Source organism: Notolepis coatsorum (assembly GCF_963971535.1).
Source record: "Notolepis coatsorum genome assembly, chromosome: 12".
In the NCBI taxonomy this organism is placed as follows: Eukaryota; Metazoa; Chordata; class Actinopteri; order Aulopiformes; family Paralepididae; genus Notolepis; species Notolepis coatsorum.
Genome location: NC_140176.1, coordinates 43,343,922 through 43,368,611, shown reverse-complemented (window position 1 = coordinate 43,368,611; position 24,690 = coordinate 43,343,922). Strand labels below are relative to the sequence as shown.

Sequence of the window (24,690 nt, the reverse complement as noted above, 5' to 3'; positions counted from 1 at the left end):
ATTGACATGCATGCATAATGAACTCATCTTGTTTGATGAATATAACACACTGATCTCTGGCTTTGCTAATGTTTTGGGTCATCTTCTCTCCTACAGTGATCTGGAAGAAGATTTGTTAGAGGAGGACTGGCTGTCGGGGAAAAAGGTAAGACTCTTTAAAATCATCTCTGAGCCTCGGACATCATTTATTGTTGGTCAAAACAGGCTCAGGCCTGGTCCACATGTACATGGGTATTTTTGAAACTGGGGTTTTTCCCGTCCAAACCAACAGTGTTTTAGAAAATCTCTGTCCACACAACAAAGCAAAAACGCTTGCATGAAATTACCGTACCTAAACTGGAGGCTGCCGGGTGCTCTCCATGGTCCTGAATCCTGATGGCAGAGAAGTCAAGTTGAGGGTTCCTTTATTAATCCCCTTGGGGAAATTCAAGTGTCATAGCAGTATTGGGGGGGGGGGGGGGGTGTAGTAATAATAATAAAACATGGAACAAAGTTCAAAGTAATACTGATAATAGTGATAACAGTAGTAGTAGTTAACAGTAGTGAGTGGCAGGAGTCAATCAGACAGTGTAATAGTGATGATGGTATGCCGTAGTAACACACTGCACCAGTCTTTATTATTAACTCATTCAACGCCAGACCCGATGATAGTCGGGTTAACTCGCTGACCGTTCAGCGTCAATCACGAGTATAGTCGGGTTTTAATCGTTATTTATTTTATTAGCGATGTCCATTACTTTTCATCCATCCAGCCTGATGTTATCGTTGGGAATGGGTCTGAGCTCGCAAAAGGGCAAATACCGCCGCCTACGCCTTCCAGCTGGTATTGCACTCCATTGGGAATGGTGTAGTTTCTTTTTCTGGGACGATCCGAGCCGTGCGGGCGAGGTTTAAATACTCAGGCGAGGTAGGTCTATAGAACGATGGCATGGAACAGTAACCCCGCCCGCCCGTATCATATAAAGGTCGGTAATGTGGTATGGACCTCCACGAGCAGTATTTGGAATGGCGATCAGATAATTGGATTATTTCTTTTGCATTACATCAGATACAAGGTAAGAGCACCAGGCCATCAGAGTCTTGAACACTGAACTCTCCACACACAAGCACACACACATACTGTGTATACGCTCACACACTAACAGTCACTTTAGCACGAACACACACACACCGGTGGGCGGCGCGGTCCAGGGCTCTTTTCATTCTTGCACGAGGAAGGATAATAATGATGATCTAGCGTTGATTTCAGGAAGATTCGATAATCAGGCGAAAAATGTGTTTAGTAGGGCTGACCTTCGAATTCTTTTTTGGAATTCGAAGCTTCGGGCCGATATTCCATTTTAATTCGAAGCTTCGAGATAATTATTTTTATGTTGTGGGACTTGTACAGCACTTTGTTCAACTTTGTCAGTGCTGTAACGTTTAAACCTTTTAAAATCTTAGACAAACGAATAGGGCTGACCTTCGAAGCTTTTTTTTGGCAATCGAAGCTTCGAGAGAAAAAAATATATATATATATATATTAATTATAATATTTTTTTTTACATATTTTTTTATCTTATGTTGTGGGACTTGTACAGCACTTTGGTAAACTTTGTTGTTTTTAAATGTGCTCTATAAATAAAGTGGATTGGATTAATTAATTAACTAGCCCCTTTCGTGACTGTGACGCAGCCAACAAGGTTTCACTCGGCTGTGCTGCCTGGGTGCAGTGGGGCTGCTCTCACAGCCAACGACATGACATTACATAATTATGTTGCAACCTTCGTCTATCAAGCAAACAATTATATTATATTTAATTTATCATTTATAATTATATCGGACAATGCACCTACAAAAGCAGATGATTACAATTAAATTAGCCAACTTGGTAACACATTAGTCATAGCAGCATAGGCATAGCCTTATTAATGTTTTGTGTGGCGTTGCCGTCGTGTACAACGATACTTACGTTTTTATAGGTGATTTGACAAAGTTGTTGTAGAGTTGTGATATGCCATTTTCTTCTGGCATATCTGGCACTCGGCTTTTTGGGCATTGTCTTTGCATATTTTAAAGTGTAACCACACGTCTGATGACTTCTTCGTTGACATGTCTGCTGCTATGTCCTTGTTGTTTTCAACACAGATAATATCCACGTGCTTGTTGTAGAGAGGTGGAGTCGAGGCGCCGCTTACTTTCGTTTCATTGGAATGGAGGCGGGAAGGCGCCGCTTACTTTCGTTTCATTGGAATGGAGGCGGGAAGGCGCCGATTACTTTCGTTTCATTGGAATGGAGGCGGGAAGGCGCCGCTTAGTTTTGTTTCATTGGAATGGAGGCGCAAGATTTTGGAGGCAAAAAAATAATATAATAATAATATTATTATTATATATATTTTTTTTACTTTGCTTTTTTTTAATGTTCGAAGCTCATGCCATCGAACGAAGCTTCGAAGTATTTAAGACAGCCCTACAAACGAAACACTTTGCTTTCATGAAATATTGTAAGTAGGGATGTCCCGATCCGATCACGTGATTTTCCGAAGATCGGGACTGGCAAAAAAATAAATAAAAATAAATTTTTTTTTTTTTTTTTTTTATTCAACAAACATGACCATGTTCACGTCTTAAACTCATACTGAGGCCTTAGTTTTGGTTTTAAATTGCATATCATTCATTTATTTATTGTCACACAGAGCAGAAGAATTTTGCCAAAACAAACCAATAGTATCCAGCTGCAGAACGGCAGACCAGCCACACTCTCAGACCCAAACGCATTTCCTTTGATTTAATTATACATCAAATGATTTATGTCAAGGATTGCAATGCCTCGCTTGAATGAAGTTAACTTTTCACCTGAATAACGTCAACATTCAGGGTGAATGTAATGTGAGAAATTGGGATTTAAATCTTTTATTTTTATTTTTGGATTGGATCGGGAAAGATCGGTATCGGTAGATACTCAAAATCACAGGATCGGGATCGGATCGGGAGCAAAAAAATGTGATCGGGACATCCCTAATTGTAAGCCGTCATTTGAGGCTTTATAAAAGCAGCACAATGAACACAAATCTGTCAGTGCCGAGTCTGACCTCATCTAAAATAACAAACGGCATTGCTTGTTGTAATTAACAAAGAGAGGCAGAGTTGATTTTGCAAAAAATAAATAAAATCCATATATATGTTTTAATATATTCAGAAAGAAATTTCATATCCGAATCCCATGCCCATCGAACGAAGCTTCGAAGTATTTAAGACAGCCCTAGTGTTTAGTGTATTCCACTAAAGGGCTATTATTGCCTTTTTCCTGGAATGACTAAGAATCACAAACTATACTCATATTTAAAACGGAAATGTACTGATGAAAAAACAAAACGGTTATTAAGAGTAGTAGTACCTACTTACTGGTCACGGGAGGCTTCAATAATGTTTAGATGGTAATCCATTTTGTGAATACATTTGTTGAAACAAGATCTTTGTTCTCCTACTATCTTAATGTTAGCCAGCTAAACGTGCATAGCTTATTTAACGTGCATAACATACCTGTGTAACGTTAAGTAACTTGTGTTTCGCTGGGAAACTTCAGCATCACTGCATCACTTGGTTTAATCCAAACGTCCATTCGGAAACGTTGTATTATGAAATAAGACTGGTGAGTGCGAGTCACTCAACACTTTTTTTGCATGATTGATTCATTTCCTGATAATGTATGATGGTGACCCCTCATCTCGACTAGACTTTGTTGTTGTGTCTGTGTTCACGCGTGACTTTCGAATTATTGTAAACACAACATAGTACTGTGATATTCTGATATATATATATATATTTTGTGTATAATTTTTTCTGTAAAAAAAGCGGAAGTGAATGCCAACGTAACGAACGTTTGGGCTCAGCCCTACTACACGAATACACTGTGTATTTTTTACAAACTTGCGTTTCTAAAAAAAAGAATTTCACCCTGAGTTTTCAAAAGGATCAGGTTTCAGTGACCTAAAACACAGTTTGTGTTGTGGACGAAATGACAAACCATGTAGAAAAAGCTATTCAGATTACTTTATTCACCATATTGTTTGTACAAATGGAACGTGATTCGACATTTACAGTGCATGCTTTTTTTCACAATTAAGAACATCACAACAGTAAATAAGTACGTGTGGACCAGGCGTTAATCAAGTTCAATGTTATTCATTCCATGTGCCATTGCCTTTGCAGCAAAGTTAAAATAAAATGGACATAAAACATTAGTGTCTAGATCCCATAGCCAAGAAGCACGTCTGTACATTTTTCTTTCACTTGGTTGCAGTGTTTAAGGTTTACGGGATAGGGTTATAAACCTTTTAGTTGGAAGTGCTTTGCAGCAACAACAAAAAAAGATTACATACCTCAATAACTGAGCAGAATAGTTTTGATTTTTTTAGGTTTTAGCTGCTAGTCAGTCTCTCCCCCTCCCTGCCCTGTCTGCATCAGCTGAGTTGCGTTCTCTCGAGTCAATAACCACGTTAGTTTGTTGGCCAACTCTAACATAGCTAACAGTTGGACATGGCGACAATGAATGTTATATATTGCTAGCCATCAACACTGAAGAAGGAACATTACAGTTCCGAAACATGTTTGTTTCAGGCTGCGATTAAATCTACCAAAATCTGAGAGTGCTGGTCCAAGCGTATTGCTTTCTTTCTAATATATTGCAAGGTGAAACAGACCTACCATTGTGGCTCTTCAACTAAAACGTCACCAGGAGCTACTATAGATACATTTTCACCTATTAGTCCAGTAATCCGCACGTGCAGGCTCTGCTGCATGGTAGAATGAGTCTAGCATGTCAATCACACTAGGTTGTCCAGTCAAAACAGTTGTGCGGGCAGGACAAATCTCCACAGAGGCCATACAATTGAACTGGTTACACAATCATCTATAGGCTTGTTGTAATTCCTACACCTGATTTGGATGTGCTGAAAGTTGAAAAGCTGAAAGTCTGCACTTAAAGCACACCTTTATTGTTTCATTCCTAGTCCATTGTGGTGGTGTACAGAGCCAAAATTATGAGAATTGTGTTGATGTCCAAATATCTATAGACCTGACTGTATATGACTTCCCCCACCCATCATTTGACATTTTACAGCCCTGATAGTGGCTGTTTCCTTATGTTTATGCATACCTGTATATATCTAAAATGTATGGACATATCTAGCTTGGGTTGGTTTCATTGCTTTTATATTGATTATACTGATACAATAGTATGCAGCTGTTTGATTATTTTAAAAGATTAAGACATTTAGCAAAAAAAAAAAAATGTATTAACAAAAACAACGGATTGATATTCCTAATTGAAAGCTATAGACTGGAAGAATTCTAAGAGAGAAATCCCCCCAAAAAACGTCCTCCTGAAAGGGTTTTTAAAAGCGGTCGTGGTGGCTGGTAGAACACTGGTGTAGAACTAGAGGGTGGAGTTTGTAGCAGGTGGCTTCTCCACAGGGGAATTTATTGATGTGAACCAGGAGGAAGTAGATAAAATAGAGCTGCCTTAACATGCCCAGATTGTCTTCACCACATGGGAATAAAGCTACACACACACACACACACACACACACACACACACACACACAACTATATACCTCATTGTGTATAATCAAACCCGCACATAGTCACACAGACGACCTGCCTAGTGTTGTTACACACACACACACATTATGCATAACTGTATACCTCATTGTGTATAATCGAACCTGCCTAGTGTTGTCACACACACACACACACACACACACACACACACACACACACACACACACACACACACACACACACACACACACACACACACACACACACACACACACACACACACACACACACACACACACACACTTCAGTTTAGTCCAATAAACCAAACGTGCATAGAAAGGTAAGAGGCCCTGTGACAAAATAGGAGAGGAATTGTCATTATCCTGAACTATCTTTTTGTTTTTTTAGAATCTTTCAGAAGCATCCGATGAAGAGCTGAATGATGACCTTCTTCAGAGTGATGATGAAGACATGAGGTGAGCCAACTACACCCTGTGTTCGAACCAGAAACATATTCCTAGTATTGAGTTGTACCCCCTGAAGGCTCAGAATGATCCATGTTTAATCTGTCGTCTCCTCACAACCTCACAACTCTCCCCTTCATGATTGAAGTGGATTTAATAAGTCAACTCAATAAGGGATTGTGGTTTTCACTTTCAAACCCAGCATTAAATAATCCCTTAAATTTTAAGTAGGGATGCATATCGGTACAATACCAAGCTAAAATAGAATATTGGTATGGGAGAATTTCCCTGATACTAAAATCACGTCTTAACATGCCAGACTGGCCAGTATGACTGCTACCATACTGTCTTTATAGCTGTATCACTGTACATATTTATAGAATAGAAGTACTTTATTGATCCTGAGGGAAATTCAGATCGCTCACAATGAACATTCAGTTAGTCAAAAGTCACAAATAAGAATAGGAATAAGAATAAATAAAAAAAAAAAATCAGATATATATACATTCTAAAATATGTACGGTATATGCATTATTTATTTTATTTTTACTTGCATTTTTATTTGCAATTTTTTAAACATCAAATACAAAATTATAAAAAAAATAATATCAAAAAACAAATAAAAGGGGGACAAAAATAAATAAAGGAGTGACATGGGTTCATCGGTCCATACATTGTTTATTTACATTTCAATTTCTTTTCTTGTTTCCTTTTCATTCTTCTGTGATGTTGTTTCCTTTCTTCCTATATTCCTCCCACTTTTCTCATTTTGACTCCAATTTCTCCTCTTGTAGCCTCAGCATGTGTGATTCTCTCCATTTCCTGTATCCCCTCTATTATCTCTATCCATTTTTCCTTCGTCTGCGTTTCTACCCTGTACCACAGTTTAGTCAATACTTTCTTGGCTGCTACTAATAGTATCTTAATCAGATATTTGTCTTCTCCCTGAATTTCGTTCTGTCAAGTTCCCTAGGTATAGTACTTGACCTGTCTGGGGTATTTCATATCCTACTATTTCATTTATGATCCCTCCTATCTCCTCCCTTCTTATTTTCTGACATTCCCAGAATATGGGTGTGTGGTTTGCTACTTCTTGCCCACATTTTCTCCAACATGGCTTTTGTGTTGGCATGTAATTGCCCTGTATTTCTGGTGTTATAAAGAATCGAATTATGTTTTTCCACCCAAACTCCCTCCATATCCTTGATTCTGTGGTTGATTGTTGTATCTTACATGTATTATACCATTCTTCCTCTGTTATCTCTGTTTCTAATTCCTTCTCCCACTTTCTTTTATATACAAGGTTGTAATTTCCTTGCTGTCCATTATTGCCTGATATAGTGCTGATATAACCCTCCCCTTCCTTCCTTCCTTCATATGTTTTTACCATTATCTTAATTATCCCATGCTGTTCTTTGTCTGTCTTGTTTTATTTCCTTGTTATAGTAATCTCTAATCTGTTGTATATACATTCTAATATTACATTCTTATATTACAACTCTGTACATGCATCTGATTAGCACTACACTCAGTAGTACTAATTAATATATTTTGTACCCAGTTTAATCACCTGTACATTGTATATTACTATTGTACTTTACTGTTACATTTGCACTCTGGTTGGATGCCAAACTTTTCATTGTACTGTACTTGTGCTGTATAATGACAATAGATTTGAATCTAATCTAAGAAATCAACACAAACTGACTTGATTTTCAAAAATGTTGACACGATAACGCTCTAATGGAGAAAGAAAATCATGATATCTCAATAGTTTCTGTCCAATGACCCCAAAATGACGGTCCACGTCTATACTGTTCCATTAAAATTCATTCATCAGTATCGGGACTGAAAGCGTCTGGTCGGTTCATCCCTAGTTGTAAGGAAGGACAGAATAACCACCATTCAAAATCCTCCCAGATTCAATACGAATTTCACTTTTGAGGTTTCGATAAGTGAGGTTTCGATATACTACACAGCTGTGTTTGACATAAAAAAATATATAATTCTGAGCCAAAATCATACATTAAATAAAATGCAGAATTGATTTAACCATCAACATCTTTAATTTATTTATTCACATTTGACCTTGGATGGGTTTAACTTGTAGAGAAATATAGGTTTGTGTAACTTTTCTTAGCCGATCATGGACAAAAAATGCAGGTCAGTTTTACTTGAGTTTACAAACATTACAAAATTAAACAAACCTTTTTACCGTCTTGATATTTAACTGTTACGTTATTGTCGGTCCTTTGATCAAAGGTTCAAACTAAACATTAGAGTGGAAACACACGACCGCAGCAGACTGCAGAGAGTGGCTCGATCAGCCAAACGCACAATTGGAGGTGGGCTTCCCACTCTCCAGGACATTTACACCAGGTGTTGCAGGGCCAAGGCTAAGAGAATAGCCAAAGACTCTGGTCACCCAAACAACTGCCTCTTTGCACTGCTGCAGTCGGGCAAGAGCTACTGGAGTCTCATGGCCAGTACAGAGCTAGAGCCATATGAAATCCGCGTTCACGGAATCGCGGACGGAATCACGGAATTGAGCAATAAAAACGGAATCAACTGTAAACGTGGAATATTGCAGAATTTGACATAATCTGGACTGAAATTCTGTGTTCGGGAGAACATGGAACGTTTGGTGCAACGCGAACATGACCGGGGACGCTACAGCGTGTTACACACAACACGCAGCAATTTCCAAGCGTCTGGCTGCTTCGGTGTGTTAATGTTAACGTCGGAAGAAATTCCACACTAAGCCCTAAATTCAGAGCAGCGCAGTATCCTAATGACTTGTATATGACCGGCGATAAGGTGTTTTGCAAATTCTGTCAACATGCCGTGGACTGGACTCGCAAAACACGTGCGAAGTTCACTCTCCAAAAGCCATGTCATGAACACGGAAAAACTGCTTCAAAACAGAGTAGGGTATATCTGCAGTGCCGCAGCCCCATACACACCAGCTCTCTAACGATGATCCCTGGTGATCACAATAGATACAGCAGCTAGAGGGCGAGGCTAATCACTGACACTATTGTGATAAAATAGCTATGTAACGTTGCAGTACATAAAGTACACAGGACTAGAAAGTATAGCTTCTTGCTAAATCTGGTGCACCCATCTATTTGTTTAATGCAAATGATTGTCAGTACACACTGTCTTTTATAAACTAAACTAAAGGTGCCTAAATTATGCATTACTATATTTCATCACAATAGAATAGATATAGCTAGGCTACTTTCATTGTGATAATGTCGGTAGTAGCTAACTGTATCTATTGTTTGTTTACACTTGAAATGTGTATTTTTATTTTGTCACTATTACCGGTATTTGAAAAATATTGTGTAAAATTGAACTGTATTTCTGAGTTGCAGCACTTTAAAAACATTAAATGGACTGTTATATCTTATTAAATTGTGGACATTTATTCATTCCCACTTATTAGACACTATTTCTGATGGTAAAATGAGCGTACAAAGCAAAATACAGAATTCAGAAATATTAAAACGTAAAAAACGGAATTTGGAAACAAATTTAATGGAATTTGGAAACAAATTAAACGGATTTAATATGGCTCTAAGAGAGACTTAAAAGGAGCTTCTATCCCCAGGCCATCAGGATGCTCAATGACTGTAACATCAACCCATCCATTCTACATTCATTGCACACACATCCACATGCACACGCTCACTTTAAACATTCACCTTTAACATTCACTTTAGACACTTTTTAACACTACACCATATTTTATCTATTTATTACTAAAGATTTGCACTACACCTCTACTACACCTGTTTCCATTGTGTTGCATTTTGTACTTTAGTTTTGCATATTTTATATAGTGCTGTTTAGTCTTAATTCTTTTAACCTTTTTTTTTTACTGTATGAAGCACAATCTCAGGAGGCTCATACAGAACCAAGCATTTCACTGTAATGTACATGTACCTTATATGTGACAAATAAAACAAAACTTGAAAAACAAGCCTAAATTGTCTTGCGCTTGGCTGCAATCATGGTGCCGACCTTTATTATTGTATCGTTGGAAAATCGTAATTAATCTATTTTCTCTTTTTATTCAGCGGCCAGAATGTGAGCCTCAACGCCCCGGTGAGCGTGGCCGCGTCCTACAGCCAGCAGGACAACCTGGAGGACGCCGTTTACACGGACGACATCGTCAACCTGGGCACCGATGGCTACGAGGAGGGGGTGGAGGGCTACCAGCGGGTGGGCGGAGAAGAGTACGCGGAGGGATACGGCCAGGCCGCCGAGGTCGCGGACGACCAAATGGAATACTCAGGAGACCTGGCAGGGGGGGACGAGGGCTACCAGGACGAGGTGTTAGACATCCAAATCAGTGAGCCCATAGACAGCGAATTTCAAGTGAGTCCCAGTCCTCCCCTCGCACTCACTTACTCTATGCCACCCACACACACACACACACACACACACACACACACACACACACACACACACACACACACACACACACACACACACACACACACACACACACACACACACACACAATCACACACAATCACACAGACACACACAGACACACACACACACACACACACACACACACAGACACACACAGACACACACACACACACACACACACACACACACACACACACACAGTCACACACACACACACACAGTCACACACACGCCGCCTCCTCCTCCTTCTCCCCTTGTCTGTCTAACTCTATCGTCTAGTAGATAGAGATAATGTCAGTTTTCTTCCGTCGTGCCATGGGGATTGAAATCCATTGCGGGGAAGGAGCTGCATGGTGGTGTTGTGAAGGGGAGGGAGGGGGTGGGTGAGATTCATTATCATTAACCGCCAGTGGATTTCTCCATCTTGCTGACAAAGTTTGTGTTGACAGCTTGTTTGGTCGCGATGTGCCGCCGTTGCCTCCAAACCCTGGTGCCTTTGTGACCTTGGGGCCGTGGAGGAGAGAGAGCGAGATAGGCTGCTTTGTGTGAGGGAGATGTGCTGCCAATCGGCGGAGGTTAATTCGAGGGGCTTTTTATCTGGGGCTGTAGACTGGATCTGATAAAGTCTCACACAGGTGAAAAGATTATTGACCTTCCTAAGGACACCCCATACAGTTTTATAATGATTGATGCGATCCCCCCCCCATTTATTTTTTTCTTCATTCGACCTGTCTTCCCTCTCGGCCCAGATTTTAAGAGGATCATCATAGATAAGGTCAGACCCGCGTGCAAATGTCCGTTCCGGCCCATTTGCAGAGGTGCGATGACGCTTGACACCTAACACAGATGTGTTTAGCCACAGCCCACAGATAAGCTGGGTGACCTTCTTAACCGGGACCGTGATGCACAACAAACCGGGTGCTTATTTTGGAAATGTGTGGTTTTTGCTTTTGCGCATTGGACGGATGCATATTTGTATTCTTGGGGTGTAAAACCGCCGTTTTGTTTACAAGGTCACTACACAGCGTCCGGGCTTACCGTTTGTGTTTACTGTGGTATTCATTCAGGGGTAATACGTGGAACAGTTTAAAGGATTAAGCCGTCGCATCCCCCCCCCCCCCAGTTTGTGCGTCCATGTCGCTTGCTGAGGAGGGTATTTTTTGGCATTGATATGTGTCGCCGGTACCGCCGGTTAATGGACCACGGCGCCAAATTCCACGGTTCTGACCTCTACCGAGTGACCTCACTTAGTGTCGTTATGATGGTATTAATGGCCTGTTTGCGTTCCTACCGGCAGTTAGGCCCAGTTATATTATATATATATCAGGGTTTCCGTTAGAAAAAATTGTTGCCGGTCTCCGTGACCTGCAAGATTTCAATCTACCGGACAAATGAGATTAATTCCGGTCATAGTTTATTGAGCTTTAAAACAATTGATAGGCAGGCAATATAAAGAATGTCATCCTCAAGGCATGTAGATTTATAATATTATTACTTAAAACTAGGCTACTTTTGCGTATACAGTCATTAATTAATATATTCCAAATAAAATAAGTCCCTCGATACTCCGTGCTGCTGCTGACTTGAACTAAAATAGACCGCGTATGTGGGCAGTCGGTCCGACACTAAACAGCAGTCTGTTATTATAATCACATTTTTATGAGCTAACGAATTCCGTTATATTGGACATTTGTATTAATTATATCAAGCGAAGAACTGAGAAAGCAGAGAGACGACAACATTATCGTGGTTTGCGTGACGACTCTCTCCACCTCGCAACGACTTATTTGCAAAGAGTATGGCGCTGCAGAGAAGCTGATTTAGCTGTTATTGGCTCTTTTCTGGGAACCGCACAGCAGCGCCCCCCACCCAACATTGGCTGAAAATGGCCAAATTGGAGTACTGCTGGAATACTGCATTGTGCCGTTGCCTCTCTGGCTCTGCAGCTTCACACAAAAGTCCGCACACCAGCACTAAGCTCTCGCCGACAACGTCGTTGTCATTATTAGAAGCAACGAGGAAACAAATGTAATGATCGTTTCGTTCATCGCATAGGCTATTTAATTTTAGCCTATTTTAATACAATTCAAATAATCAAATTGTGCTTAGACTCAGGGAATTATTTTCACCGGACATTAAGACCGGAGATATTAAATAAGTCGGACTTCAACAGATTTTGCCGGTCAAAAACCGGTAATTACCGGCTAACGGAAACGCTGATATATATGTAGAGCCATATGAAATCCGTTTTATTATTTTCCAAATTCCATTTTATTTTTTCCCAAATTCATTTTTTTTCGTTTTAATATTTCAGAATTCTGTATTTTGCTTTTTATGCTCATTTTACCATCAGAAATAGTGTCTAATAAGTGGGAATTAATAAATGTCCACAATTGAATATGATATCACAGTCCATTTAATGTTTTTAAGTGCTGCAACTCAGAAATACAGTTCAATTTTACACAATACTTTTCAAATAATATTGTGACATAATAAAAATACACATTTCAAGTGTAAACAATAGATACAGCTACTACTGACATTATCACAATGACAATGTCAGTAGCCTAGCTATATCTATTATATTGTGATGAAATATAGTAATGCATAATTTAGGCACCTTTAGTTTAGTTTATTTCGTTTATAAAGGGCAGTGTATAATGACAATCGTTTGCATTAAACAAATGGATGAATGCACCAGATTTAGCAAGAAGCTATCATTTCCATCTATAGTCCCATGTACTGTAACGTTTCATAGCTATTTACGTTTATTTAGATTATAAAGGGCAGTGTATAATGTAGGGCTGTCTTAAATACTTCGAAGCTTCGTTCGATGGCACAAGCTTCAAACATTAAATCGAAGTTTAAAAAACATATACCGGTATATAAAAGATATAAAAAAAAATTCAATTTTTTTTTTCAATTTTTTTTTTTACTTCGATTTGTGTGTGCGTGTGTGTGTGTGAGAACTACCCATCCCAGTTAGGACAGCCGAATCCCGTCCAATCTTTCGCCGTCGACTAAAGACTCACTTCTTCAACCATTATCTGAAATGATTAAAAAAAAAAAAATCTAACCGTGACTAACCTTACTGTCATGCACTTTTCCTAATAAACTAACCTACACTGTAACACGCAACACTTTGATAAACATTGTTACTCAGCTGATAGAGTTGTACCCTTCTTGCTGTCTTGTCGTACAGAACTTGTAAGTCACTTTGGATAAAAGCGTCAGCTAAATGACTAAATGTAAATGTGTGTGTGTGTGTGTGCGCGCACGCGCATGGGGCCATTGGGTGGGGCCGGGGGACAAATACACTGGAGGAAAGTAACCCAGCTCAGCACTGCCCAAATTATATCATCACTATTGCCTGTTTGAAGGATATCATCCTCAAATACATATACACCTACATGCCTTGTAGAATTCCACACATAAGAAAGAAAGATACTGGGATGAATAAACAAAATAGGAAATAAAATTTAGATAAGGTGCTACTGAGATGTTTTGGTGAGTTCTTTGTTTTTTTGTGGAAGTTGCCCTTCTTAAAAATGCATGAACATTCAGGAACCCAGCTCAGCACTGCCCAAATTATATCATCACTATTGCCTGTTTGAAGGATATCATCCTCAAACACATATACACCACCTACACGCCTATTCTCAGTCCTTGCCCCACAATGGTGGAAAGAACTACCCACCCCAGTTAGGACAGCCGAATCTCGTCCAATCTTTCGCCGTCGACTAAAGACGCACTTCTTCAACCATTATCTGAAATTAAAAAAAAATCTAACCCTAACTAACCTTACTGTCATGCACTTGTCCTAATAAACTAACCTACACTGTAACACGCAACACTTTGATGAATATTGTTACTCAGCTGATAGAGTTGTATCCTTCCTGATGACCTGTCGTACAGAACTTGTAAGTCGCTTTGGATAAAAGCGTCAGCTAAATGACTAAATGTAAATGCCTTGTAGAATTCCACACATAAGAAAGAAAGATACTGGGATGAATAAAAAAAATAGGAAATAAAATGTAGAAATGCATGCAATACATAAATAAATATGAATCTCCATATATGAAATAGAACATTTAGATAAGGTGCTACTGAGATGTTTTGGTGAGTTCTTTGTTTTTTTGTGGAAGTAGCCCTTCTTAAAAATGCATGAACATTCATTGATAATTGGTCTGTAGTGGAGTCTACAAGGTCTACATTGCCGGACCATGTAGAATCCGGACCTTGTAGACTGACATAATTCTGTGCATAGTTTAGTCTACACAGGCCATATTTCAAATAATCAAAATCTTACTTCATTCATCTTAAACATTCTTGATTTGGGGGATTGGTAGTTCCCATGAAATCTGAAGTTGTTCAAACGACAACAGCGATCCACCTTGAATTAAATCACACAGCCGTGTTGGCTGCGTCACAGTCACGAAAGGGGCTACTTAATTCATTAATCCAATCCACTTTATTTATAGAGCACATTTAAAAACAACAAAGTTTACCAAAGTGCTGTACAAGTCCCACAACATAAGATATAAAAGAAAAAAAAAAGATTTTTTTTTTTTTTTTTTTTTTTTTTTTTTTTTTTAAATTCGAAGCTTCGAATTAAAATCGAAGCTCGGCCCCGAAGCTTCGATTGCCAAAAATATTTTGGTCCGCCAAAGGGGGGCCTGACAGAAAAAGTTTGAGAAGCACTGCCTAAAACCAACCAGTGATCCCTCCGTTGTTTAATCACTACCCACAGTAATGTGGCCGGTTAGCCCATCCAAAGCAAGGGAGCCCGACATTGTGACTAGTTGTGTTCAGCGGGACTATAGCGATCAAGTATATATGCATATTATCTTTTATGATGTTCGTTATATGTTTTGTTTATCTGTCTGTAATCTGTGGTTAGCGCGCAGCATGGCCATAATGTTTTTAGTGTAGGAAAAGTATCCAAAATCCTGCCTGTATCTAACCCATCGTGTAGGTTTAGCTGGTACATTACTTCCCGAGGTACAGCGAAAATGTCCCGTGTAACTTTTGGTTAATTCAGAAATATATAGACTATAGAGTTGCTCTCCTCAATTGTGCCTGGGAGCGAACCAAGACTGCAGTGTGTACGCAAACCAGAGGGGTTTGCGTACACACTTTATGAAGTAGCAGAAACGGACTTAATCATCTGTGTGTATCAGTCAGTCGATGTGTGTCTGTTGCTGGCACTGAGTCATGATACTGCAGAGAGGGACCAATGAAGGAGTGATTTGTGCACAAAGTCAGTCGATGATATTTTTCTTTCGCCGCCGTTGAACCGAAGAAGAGTGTTTTTATCTTGAGACATATTTCTGTATATCATGTCAAAACATTTACATCTCATTGAATTTCAAATGCCTTCACGAATAGTAATGAAGCCGCCCGCTCACTGTTATGGTAATTCAGAGGGGTGGGGGGGGTTAATAACGTCATGTTTTCCTCTGTGCTCATTGCTCAGTGTTAATTCTTCCTTCATCACATGCTTGTCTCCAGCCCAAGACTTTTTTCCAGTATGCAGCCTTGTCGTCGGGCCTCTAGTGTGTGAGAACCTATACAGGGTATCTGCGGGATATTAAAAAGTATTCCATTCATAATTCTCAATTTAAGGCCTTAAAAGGTATTTAAAAGGTCTTCAATTTAAATTGCACATGTATACAATATATGAATGTCTTTATATTCGAGTCATTGTTTTTTGTGCGGCTACCGGGGCCGTGGTGCATCTGGAGAGAGCTTGTATGGAAAGCACAAGAATTAAAATCGGCGTGCAAGTTCAGTGTCGCTATGTTTGAATTTTGTTAATATTGTCGTGAAATTGGTATAAAATTGTACTCTTAAGTGGTATTAAAAAGTCTTGAATTTAACTTGTTGAAACCTGCAGATACCCTGGTGACAACTTATATTGGCAGGCACAGTAACCTCAACTATATAACCTCAAGAGTACAATCGCATTTCATAGCATTTCCTGCATGGCTTTGATGTCGACCCTCCTTTCTTCTCCTCTTGTGTGTAAGAAATGCCTCGTAACCTCCTATCTCCCTGCGTTTCTCATTCAGCTCTTGGCCTACTGAGTCATGGCGAGGCCGCGGTGCGTCTCTGGCCTGTTCTCTCACACGGGGATGATCGAAACATGAATTGCCATTGCTGCCTTTTTTTATCAGGAATAACAGATAATTGGATTTTCCACTCACTGTCGTTGCTTTTAGGACGATGAGTACTCGACAACCTACACCGACGACCGGGGCGGCCGACAGGCAGAGGCACCCGAGGAGGCGGGAGAGGCGCAGGAGGAGGAGGAGGACCAGACCACGGGGAGTTCTCAGCTCCTGGAGGACGAGGTAGGCTGCTTACCTCAACCTACATCATCCGTCTCAACAATAAAGTCTCTGACAATCCTGGTCGGACCAAATGCGCCGGAGCCGCACAGTGATTTGCGATGTGCAGGCGGGTTGCGGACAGCTAATCAATACCAGCCTTGTATCTCTGCACCCATTGAGAAACTTGTGCTTTGGTCACGTGAGCTTTGAAGCCGTTAACGTCGATAGTGGAAAAGAGGAGGTAACGAGAAGACGCTGACATCATAGACGGCTGTTATTAACACGAGAACCTCTCTTCTCCTCAGGTCGAGAACGAAGCCGAGGAGGAAACGAAGGAGGAGTCGGACGAGGAGGAGGACGAAGATGAAGAATCCGGCCGATTGCGGTTTAAATCGGAGAGGAAGGATGCGTCCGTCGTGCGGTTGGCCGATGCGGGCAACAAAAGAAGGAACATCCCGGAAACACTAGGTACAGGTCGTGTCCTCCCGGGGCACTAAACACTAGGTACAGGTCGTGTCCTCCCGGGGCACTAAACACTAGGTACAGGTTGTGACCTCATAACAGTAAAACACTAGGTACAGGATGTGACCTCATAACAGTAAAACACTAGGTACAGGATGTGACCTCATAACAGTAAAACACTAGGTACAGGATGTGACCTCATAACAGTAAACACTAGGTACAGGATGTGACCTCATAACAGTAAAACACTAGGTACAGGTTGTGACCTCATAACAGTAAAACACTAGGTACCGGATGTGACCCCATAACAGTAAAACACTAGGTACCGGATGTGACCTCATAACAGTAAAACACTAGGTACAGGATGTGACCTCATAACAGTAAAACACTAGGTACAGGTCGTGACCTCATAACAGTAAAACACTAGGTACAGGTTGTGACCTCATAACAGTAAACACTAGGTACAGGTCGTGACCTCATAACAGTAAACACTAGGTACAGGATGTGACCTCATAACAGTAAAACACTAGGTACAGGTTGTGACCTCATAACAGTAAAACACTAGGTACCGGATGTGACCCCATAACAGTAAAACACTAGGTACCGGATGTGACCTCATAACAGTAAAACACTAGGTACAGGATGTGACCTCATAACAGTAAAACACTAGGTACAGGTCGTGACCTCATAACAGTAAAACACTAGGTACAGGTTGTGACCTCATAACAGTAAACACTAGGTACAGGTCGTGACCTCATAACAGTAAACACTAGGTACAGGATGTGACCTCATAACAGTAAAACACTAGGTACAGGATGTGACCTCATAACAGTAAAACACTAGGTACCGGATGTGACCTCATAACAGTAAAACACTAGGTACAGGATGTGACCTCATAACAGTAAAACACTAGGTACAGGTTGTGACCTCATAACAGTAAAACACTAGGTACCGGATGTGACCTCATAACAGTAAAACACTAGGTACAGGATGTGACCTCATAACAGTAAAACACTAGGTACAGGTCGTGACCTCATAACAGTAAAACACTAGGTACCGGATGTGACCTCATAACAGTAAAACACTAGGTACAGGATGTGACCTCATAACAGTAAAACACTAGGTACAGGATGTGACCTCATAACAGTAAAACACTAGGTACCGGATGTGACCTCATAACAGTAAAACACTAGGTACAGGTCGTGACCTCATAACAGTAAAACACTAGGTACAGGTTGTGACCTCATAACAGTAAAACACTAGGTACCGGATGTGACCTCATAACAGTAAACACTAGGTACAAGATGTGACCTCATAACAGTAAAACACTAGGTACAGGTCGTGACCTCATAACAGTAAAACACTAGGTACAGGATGTGACCTCATAACAGTAAAACTCTAGGTACAGGATGTGACCTCATAACAGTAAAACACTAGGTACAGGTCGTGACCTCATAACAGTAAACACTAGGTACAGGATGTGACCTCATAACAGTAAACACTAGGTACAGGTTGTGACCTCATAACAGTAAAACTATGGCCTTTAGACTAACCCTAAAACCTAAGGGGAGGCAGCCTTCAGTTCCTATGGCAGCCTTCAGTTCCTCAAACTTTTTCATATCGCAACCCCATTTTATTTTGGAAATTTTTTGGCGACCCCACACGTGTATCGCGTAATTTTAACATGGAAATAATGAATATCAAAATAAAATAACTTGATCATGCATATTTATTAGCAAATGAAATTACAGCACAATGTTTTTTTTTTTATCCACTTTTTCTCCCATTTTCTATATTTTCTCCCATCCCAATTTCGTATCATCCAATTCAACCCTCCCCTGTCACGGACGCTGTTTCTTGCCTCCCACAAGCCGGCTGCAATGTGGACTAAGTCATGCATAGCACAAGTCCCCTCCGGTACTTGAGGTAACAGCAGTCGCATCTTTTCACCTGCGCAGCTCGATCTCTCAGTGGCGAGGAGTAACGCGTGGGAGGCTCACGCTGCCCCCGACACTTCCTGATTCTACTGTGCAGGCGCACCAACCGATCTGTAGGAGTCGCTGTCCACAACGCCCGATCCCCACCCATCAGTTTCCCACCCCCTAATACGGCCAATGTGTATTAGTACGGACGACCAGCTAAACTGAAAGCAAATGTGGAGCGCTGGGCTCGAACTGACGAGCCCAGCGTCTCCAGCATTTCGTGGCGAGCGCCTTGCCCACTACGCCACGTAGACGCCCTAAATTACAGCACAATGTTATTAATTAAATGAATGAATATTATCAAACAGAATTGTTTCTGTATACACATTTATAAAACGATCGAGGCATATTTAGCCAATTATGTTGGCAGAACTTTTATTTTTTTAATGCGTTCACTTCACTCGCATGCGCTTTTCAAGAATAAACTAAAACTAGACTTAATGGGAAGGGTGTGCTTGTACATTTGAACATAGTTCCATGATACATGGCTGCGTTGTGCTGAGAAAGAGGCGCAGATCCGCTTCTACTCTGAGGCGAGATCTGTATTTATTTTTTATTAATGTCAGAGCCGAGAATCCCGCTTCACAGAGGTATATTCATGCAAACGGGACAAGCTTTCTCAGCGCAGCATTACACATCACTGGGTAGTCGTTCCGGACTGCTCTAAAACCGTAGTTTTTTTTCTGAAAGAAAGCTAACTTCCGTTTTAAATTCAGGATGCTTAGTTTCCAAGTGCCACTGTAATTTACTTGGTTTAAAGCTCTCGTTAGCAAGGATCTCGTAACACAAAACGCACTGTGGTCTCGGGTCATCTTCTTGGCCAGTCCAAGTAAATCCATATGCCAAGTATTTAGGGTCATAACTTCTTTTACTTCGTTTCATAGTAGTGCTGATATCGCTACTACTAAATTCTGACTTTCTCTTGCCAGCATTTGGAACACACGCACGTGACACGCCGCTTCTGACAACAAACCTATCCATTGCGAGTGTCCAGGTTAAATTAATCAAATCAGCTTTATATGCTTGGTCTGGAAAGCCCCCCCCCCCTCCCCTTTATTTACGAGACAGTGTCGATCACAAATATCTGAGTACACATTGACTCCCAAAAGACCAGACGATTATACCTGCGCAGGGCTTATCACGCACGCTCGCGCATGCACGTCGCAGCACTTTGCGCTCCTCTGACTCACAAAAGACCAGACGTGGCTTCAGTCATTATACCTGTGCAGGATGTATGAGATGTGTATTGAAATACTGTGCCTCCGTTGATGCAGCGGCGAGACATGGCAAATACACACAGCGGCCAGGTGGAAAACTTGATCAGAGTTGGGCTTGCAGATTTTTTTTTTTTTTTTTTTTTATAAATAACTTTTGCCAATGCGCTGTCACCTACCCGCGACCCCAATTTGGGTCGCGCCCCGTAGTTTGAGAACCGCTGCCCTAGACTAACCCTAAAACCTATGGTGAGGCAGCCTTCAGTTCCTATGGCCCTAGACTGTTGTTGACAGCTTCAAAAGAAATCTTAGAAAAGACTTGAAACTTATTTTTAGTGTGGCTTTAGAAAGCGCTCAAATGTTTTTTTTAGGTGAATCGGAGCGCTTCATATTGTCCTTCTTTATCCTTCCCGCGTACAGAACTCTCAGAGCAGGCCAAGGCGGACCTGATGGAATTCGAGGAGCAAGAACGTCAGAAAAGACAGAACCGCTGCGGCAGAGGGGGGCGAGGCAGGGGTCGAGGAGCATTCATGATGTTCGGAATGGGCAACTTCCGGGGCAACGGGAGAGGACGAATGAATGACCAGAGGATCCCACTGATGGGACACATGGGCATGCAGGTACGTCCAAGGTCTTCAGATAGTCAGGTCTGGACATTTACAACGTTTCCTTGACAGTAATGCATAAGAAGTTTAGTGACCACTGGGACCAGGGTTGATTTTTATTTATTTATTTATTTATTTATTTTTGCCTTTCTCATTTGCTACCATCCCCCAAATTAGTCGCTATGCCAATTCCCTTCCTGGTCATTGCACTGCCCTACTGTCTGTCTGGGCAGGGTGTAGACCAGGGGTAGGCAACCTTAGGCACGCGTGCCTGCATAGGCACGCGGGGGCATTTGCATAGGCACAGGGGGCAGCATTAAAAAAAAAATAAAAATTATACTTTTTTTTTTTTTTTTTTTTTTTTTTGCTTTGAAATTTTATAGTGAAATATTTTGCACTGTTGTCGCATTATCTTGTTGAAATCCTCCCACAGGTTCTTTTTACTACCACATATTTAATTGAGACCCTTTATTTGTTTATTATTTCAATTTAGCTGGAAATACATTGCTACATCATTCAGTAACATTTGCAGAGCCTTATAACAAAAACATTATTATGGTCACCATTGTGACCAGTGGGATTAATCAACTAATTTTATTATTTATTTTTCTATTTCATTGAACATTGCACATGTTAAAAGCCATATTTTTTACTCAAAATGTGAGTATTACCAAGTCAACTTGTGTTCTTAAAACAATGACAATAAACATAGTTTTATTAGGTTGAAATAATGTGGTTGTGTACTTATTTTTCTGGATTATTATGGATTGAAAACTGAAAACCTTAATGCACAGTAACTGAACTGAACAATTTTTAAGTTCTGGTAACTTATTATTATATATTTTTTACAGTGTAGTCTTGCGATCAATCAAAACTTATTTACACGATATACCTCACATTCACCCTCCATTCACATCCTGGTGTTCTCCATTAGGCCTGTAGGTGGAGCTATGACAGCACACGTACAGTACACACACCGATGGTGTGTGATGTGTCCAAAAATGAATGGGCAAATGTGAGTGAAATGGTCGCACTGTATGCAGCTGTTTGTCTGCATTGCATTCCCCCCCCCCCCAACTCAGATTTAGGGTTGATACAACCATCATAATAATATTGTTAATAATAACAATAACGATAATGATGTAATAATGTAAAAATTATCATTAAAAATACCTGATTATGAGAAAAAAATTTTACGATGCATGGAATATTGTTGAGGCACACTAGTTACAACTATATTTCAAACAGGCACTCCATGTCAAAAAGGTTGCTGACCCCTGGTGTAGACTAACACATGCCTCCTCCGATACATGTGGAGTCACCAGCTGCTTCTTTTCACCTGACTGCTAGGAGTTTTCCCTGGGAGAGTAGCATGTGCGGAGGTTCATGCTATCTCCCCCAGATACTCTCCCTGCTGGACAGTTACCCCAACCAACCAGTAGGAGTTGCTGTTGCAATGACCAGGACTCCTACCCCACCGGCTTCCTACCCACAAACACTTTGTAGGAACTACTGACCAAGCTGGAGGTACCGTTGCCGGGAATTTAACCTGGGTCTCTGCGGTGGTAGGCGAGTCCTTAGACCTCCATGTTACCCAGCTGCACCGGGGCCAGGATTTCATTGATAAAAGTAACCTACTTTTAAACACTTGTCCCAGGTCAGCCCCATGAGTTGGGTACTTCCACTTCGGTCGCTAAGCCATAGATGGTAATATAGGAACCTTGGTATATTGTAGGGCTGACCTTCGATTTTTTTTTGGAATTCGCAGCTTCGGGGCCGAGATTTGATTTTAATTGGAAGCTTCGAAATAAAAGATTATAATTAAAAATAAATAAAAAATTAAAAAAAGATTTATGTTGTGGGACTTGTACAGCACTTTGTTCAACTTTGTCAGTGCTGTAAAGTTTAAACCTTTTTAAATCTTAGACAAACAAAACACTTTGCTTTCATGAAATATTGTAAGCTGTCATTTGAGGCTTTATAAAAGCAGCCCAATGAACACAAATCTGTCAGTGCCGAGTCCGACCTCATCTTAACACTTTCAGTGCCCATGACGTCATATGACGTTTTATCAGCCCAATGCCTGAATGCCCACGACGTGTATTAGCGTTTAATTTTTTTATTAGCGATCTGATTTCATATTTCATCAACCGAGTCTCCCGTTGGTACAGCAGCTCCTCCAGCAGCTCAGAATGGAAAAAAGCGCCCCCTATCGTCTATCCCTGTGTAACTGTAGGTCAGTCGCTTAGACTGACCTGGGATCAGTCGCTATGTAGAGGCAGAGCCAGCTGGCTCCTTGAGCTGGCAAGCTGTCTGCTTAACATGGAAGTCATCGCGGGACGGGAATCAGCCTGGAATATATATTCACAGTAGCCAATACTCAATCAATAAGCGTGATCGATTTTTGGAATTGCGATCAGGAATTGGAATGATCTTTTTGGAGAACATCTGATCTGAGGTAAGGAATCTATTTTACCAGTCTTGGGATAATCAGAGTTGTATTCGCTGAGATCTCAGCGTCTGCCCTATGTGTGATGTGTCTCTGTGTGCACGATCGCTGATGAGGAAATCAGATAATCGATTTTCAGCTCGCGGCCCCAGCGTGCATACGTACACATATACTATCGATAATCTAGCGTTTATTTGAAAACTATTCATAAATAGGCAGAAAAATTACAAAGTTTGTGTATTCTAGAATATTCCAGTAAACGTCTTTTATCATGGAATATTTATATTTTCCTTGAAAATGAGGGCTTTTCAAAATACTATAAAACGAAAATGAACCGATAAAAAAACAATCCGCTTCGACAATGTTGACTGGAAAACGAGTCATTGATAAGCGACGGGCAGATTAGACACATAGCCATAATTTAAAACATAGATTACCGGTAGGCGTTTTTAACGCTAACATTGAAGTGGATGGTGGGCATTCAACCGGTAAATCAAGGTTAAGCTTGGGCTCTGAAAGTGTTAAATAACAAACAGCATTGCTTGTTGTAGTTAACAAAAAGAGAGGCAGAGTTGATTTAGCAAAAAAATAAAAAATAAATCATGTTCTTTTTTTATATATATAATCGATTTTTTTTCTTCATATTCTAATCCCATGCCCATCGAACGAAGCTTCGAAGTATTTAAGACAGCCCTAGTATATTGTATTTCTTCTCTCTTCTTGAAAGATTAGTGCGCGTGTGTGTAAGGGCTTAAGTTGGCTAAGGACTTTGGCATGCTTGGGTTTCTCTGTACCTTTTACAGCACCAATCACCAATATGAAATATTTTGTTCGCTCCTGCTCTCTGCTACCCCAAGGACTGGAGCTGTGATCATTAGTTCATGACCAAAAAGAAAAAAATAGTCAATTAACCCACTCCCAACCCACACTCTTCTCCCCTTATCAATGTTGATATATGGATTATACCAAATCATTTGGCGGTAGTCCGTTTAGACAACATTATACAAAATTGTATTTGATCTTTGCCTTTATTATTGGATCTCTCTCCAAGCATATAATCCGTTCATTTACATTGTTCATCCATGCCTTTTTAAAGCCATCGCCCTTGAGGGACAAGAAAGTCACTTTAAACATATAATGGAAATAAGTGGAACAATGGTGGTGCTTTTCAATGAGGAAAGGTATCTGGAGTTCAGGA

At 40.5% G+C, this 24,690-nt stretch overlaps 1 protein-coding gene across 1 annotated transcript in view; it reads left to right on the top strand.

The window, feature by feature from the left end:
• rbm33a (RNA binding motif protein 33a) overlaps nt 1-24,690 on the top strand; it is a 168,060-nt gene that overhangs the window by 40,266 nt on the left and 103,104 nt on the right. The window contains exons 3-8 of the mRNA XM_084325823.1: nt 97-145; nt 5,950-6,017; nt 10,088-10,388; nt 16,670-16,801; nt 17,086-17,248; nt 20,859-21,058. Of these exons, the coding sequence (XP_084181949.1) occupies nt 97-145; nt 5,950-6,017; nt 10,088-10,388; nt 16,670-16,801; nt 17,086-17,248; nt 20,859-21,058 (913 nt within the window). The remainder of the gene's footprint in view (nt 1-96; nt 146-5,949; nt 6,018-10,087; nt 10,389-16,669; nt 16,802-17,085; nt 17,249-20,858; nt 21,059-24,690) is intronic.